This window comes from Pyxicephalus adspersus, chromosome 7 (genome assembly GCF_032062135.1).
Source record: "Pyxicephalus adspersus chromosome 7, UCB_Pads_2.0, whole genome shotgun sequence".
In the NCBI taxonomy this organism is placed as follows: Eukaryota; Metazoa; Chordata; class Amphibia; order Anura; family Pyxicephalidae; genus Pyxicephalus; species Pyxicephalus adspersus.
Window position 1 is genome coordinate 14,958,047 of NC_092864.1, and position 2,196 is coordinate 14,960,242.

Sequence of the window (2,196 nt, forward strand, 5' to 3'; positions counted from 1 at the left end):
ATTTACTGGGTCATAAATTTCTGCCTACATGGCTGTGTGTCCATATTTGTATAAGAACCTTCAGTTATTACCCATGCTGCACAACCATAGTCTCTAAACTCATTTGGGGCAAAGTTAAAGAGAACGTTTCAATTTGGTTTGTCAACTCCCCACAGAACAAGGTAGTCTTACATAAATGAAATAAATAAAAGTGGGAAACAACATTGATTCCTTTCATTTACAGTTAGAACGAAGTCTTCAGGAATTAAAAGTTTATGTAGGAGAAATAAGCTAATGATACACACCCACTCACTCGCACACAACATATTCTAAGAGCACTAATATTGCACTGAATCAATACACTGCGTGCACTGACCCCAATGTGCTCATTAATGTGCCAACTGGAAAATACAGAAAAATCCCTTCATTTCTTCTGGATATCTTCACTAGATATCTTAGGAGGGTGGGTCATTAGGAGAATCAACTGTGCTGTGTGTGTAGGAGTGAGTAGGTGTATATCTTGCTCCTGATTCACCCCAGATCATTTGCTACATTGACATGCCTATTCTTTCATATTCTGTGATTACTAACTTGCAGGTGTGACTGCTGATACCTGGCTGTACTACAAAAAGGGGAAACAAGGAAAAAGGGCCGCAAACTGCCCAGCACAAGAGTCCAATTTGCCTGATATTCAAACTGTACTAATGATGCTAATGATTTTTCATCTGTTGCACTTGCCAGAGTGAAAAGGAGGGAGTGGGTGAAAGAAAAAGTGTGAGTATGTGTGGGAGATGAAAAGAGAAAGAACTTATTATTATTATTATTATTATTATTAAACAGGATTTATATAGCGCCAACATATTACGCAGCGCTGTACATTACATTAAATTATCATGTATTTACCTATACAGCACCAACAAATTATGTAGAGATTGATAGTCCACAGTCATGCCATTAACTGTTCTTCAGAGGAGCTCACAATGGAATGTTTTTACCATAGGCACAGTCTAAGGCCAATTTGTGGGAAGGTAATTACCCTACCAGTGTAGTTTTAGGATTTAGTAGGAAATCAGAGTGATGGAGGAAACTTGAGAACATACACCAAGGAGATGGTGCTTTGTTGAGATTTGAACCTGGGACCCTAAATCTGCAAGGTGAGAGTGCTAATGATTTAGCAAACAACTGTGAAATAGGAAGCAAGAAAAAAATAAAGGAGGGGTGAGCAAAAAAGACAGGGATAGAAAGAGAAGGGAAGGAGGACTGAGTACAAGACAGATAAAAAACAGGTAGAAAGGGGAAATAGAGAGGGAAAAACAGGGATAAAGAAGAAATTAAGAAAAAGAGGAAAGAAAAAGGGGAGAGAAAGAAAGAGAAAAGACAGGAGAAAGAGAGAAGAGGAAAGGAGAGAGAAGAGGAAAACATAAATAGATAAAGATAAAAAAGATAGAGATAAAAAAAGAAATGAAGTAAAAAAAAAGAATAGAAAAAAAATGAAAGCAGAGAGGGAGAGAGAGAGAGGAGAGAGAGACAAAGAGAGAAAAAGATAAAACAAGCAAATAAAATGTCAAATAACACATTTCATTACATACCGGTACACAATGCCTTTGCTATGAAGGAAGAGCAGTCCGATAGCAATCTCTGCTGCATAGAATCTAGATTTGGAAACAATAGATACACAGGTCTTTTAAATGGCCATTGCAGATGAATAATATAATACTGCTCTTCTGCACAATAAGGAAATTATTAGACATAACCTGTATTCGTTAATATTTGCTATGCCACAGGAAACAAGTTGAAGTAATTATTATGCCTATTTATGGGCTGATTTACCAATCAGTAAATGTAATTTTACACTAATAGTCACTGGGATTTACAATTATGTAATTAATGTAATATAGCTAATGAAAGCAGATACATGTATGAACTAGGGATAAAAGAATGTTTACATTTTATATAAAGTACACTGCAGGGGGAGGTTTATGAGTTGTTATTTTACAGCTGTTACTTGACAGCTGAAAGATCACAAATTGTGCACACCTACATTATAAAGGTGAGTATATAGATTAAATTCCAGCTGGCATATGCTATAACCAGCATTTTGAGTATATTAACTAAAAATACATTGACAAATAAGGGGACACACCCGCCCGTGTGATCTTCAGTATTGGAGAAAATTATATCAGGTCTGACCCATGAGAAGGTCATTATTTGGTTGCC

The 2,196-nt window shown here is 36.3% G+C and overlaps 1 protein-coding gene across 2 annotated transcripts in view; it reads right to left on the reverse strand.

Moving 5' to 3' along the window:
* The window catches only part of PRKCB (protein kinase C beta), a 159,974-nt gene that overhangs the window by 32,582 nt on the left and 125,196 nt on the right, over positions 1-2,196 (reverse strand). For both annotated transcript variants that reach the window (XM_072417576.1, XM_072417574.1), the window contains exon 12: positions 1,569-1,631. In XM_072417576.1, coding sequence (XP_072273677.1) covers positions 1,569-1,631 — 63 coding nt within the window. The remainder of the gene's footprint in view (positions 1-1,568; positions 1,632-2,196) is intronic.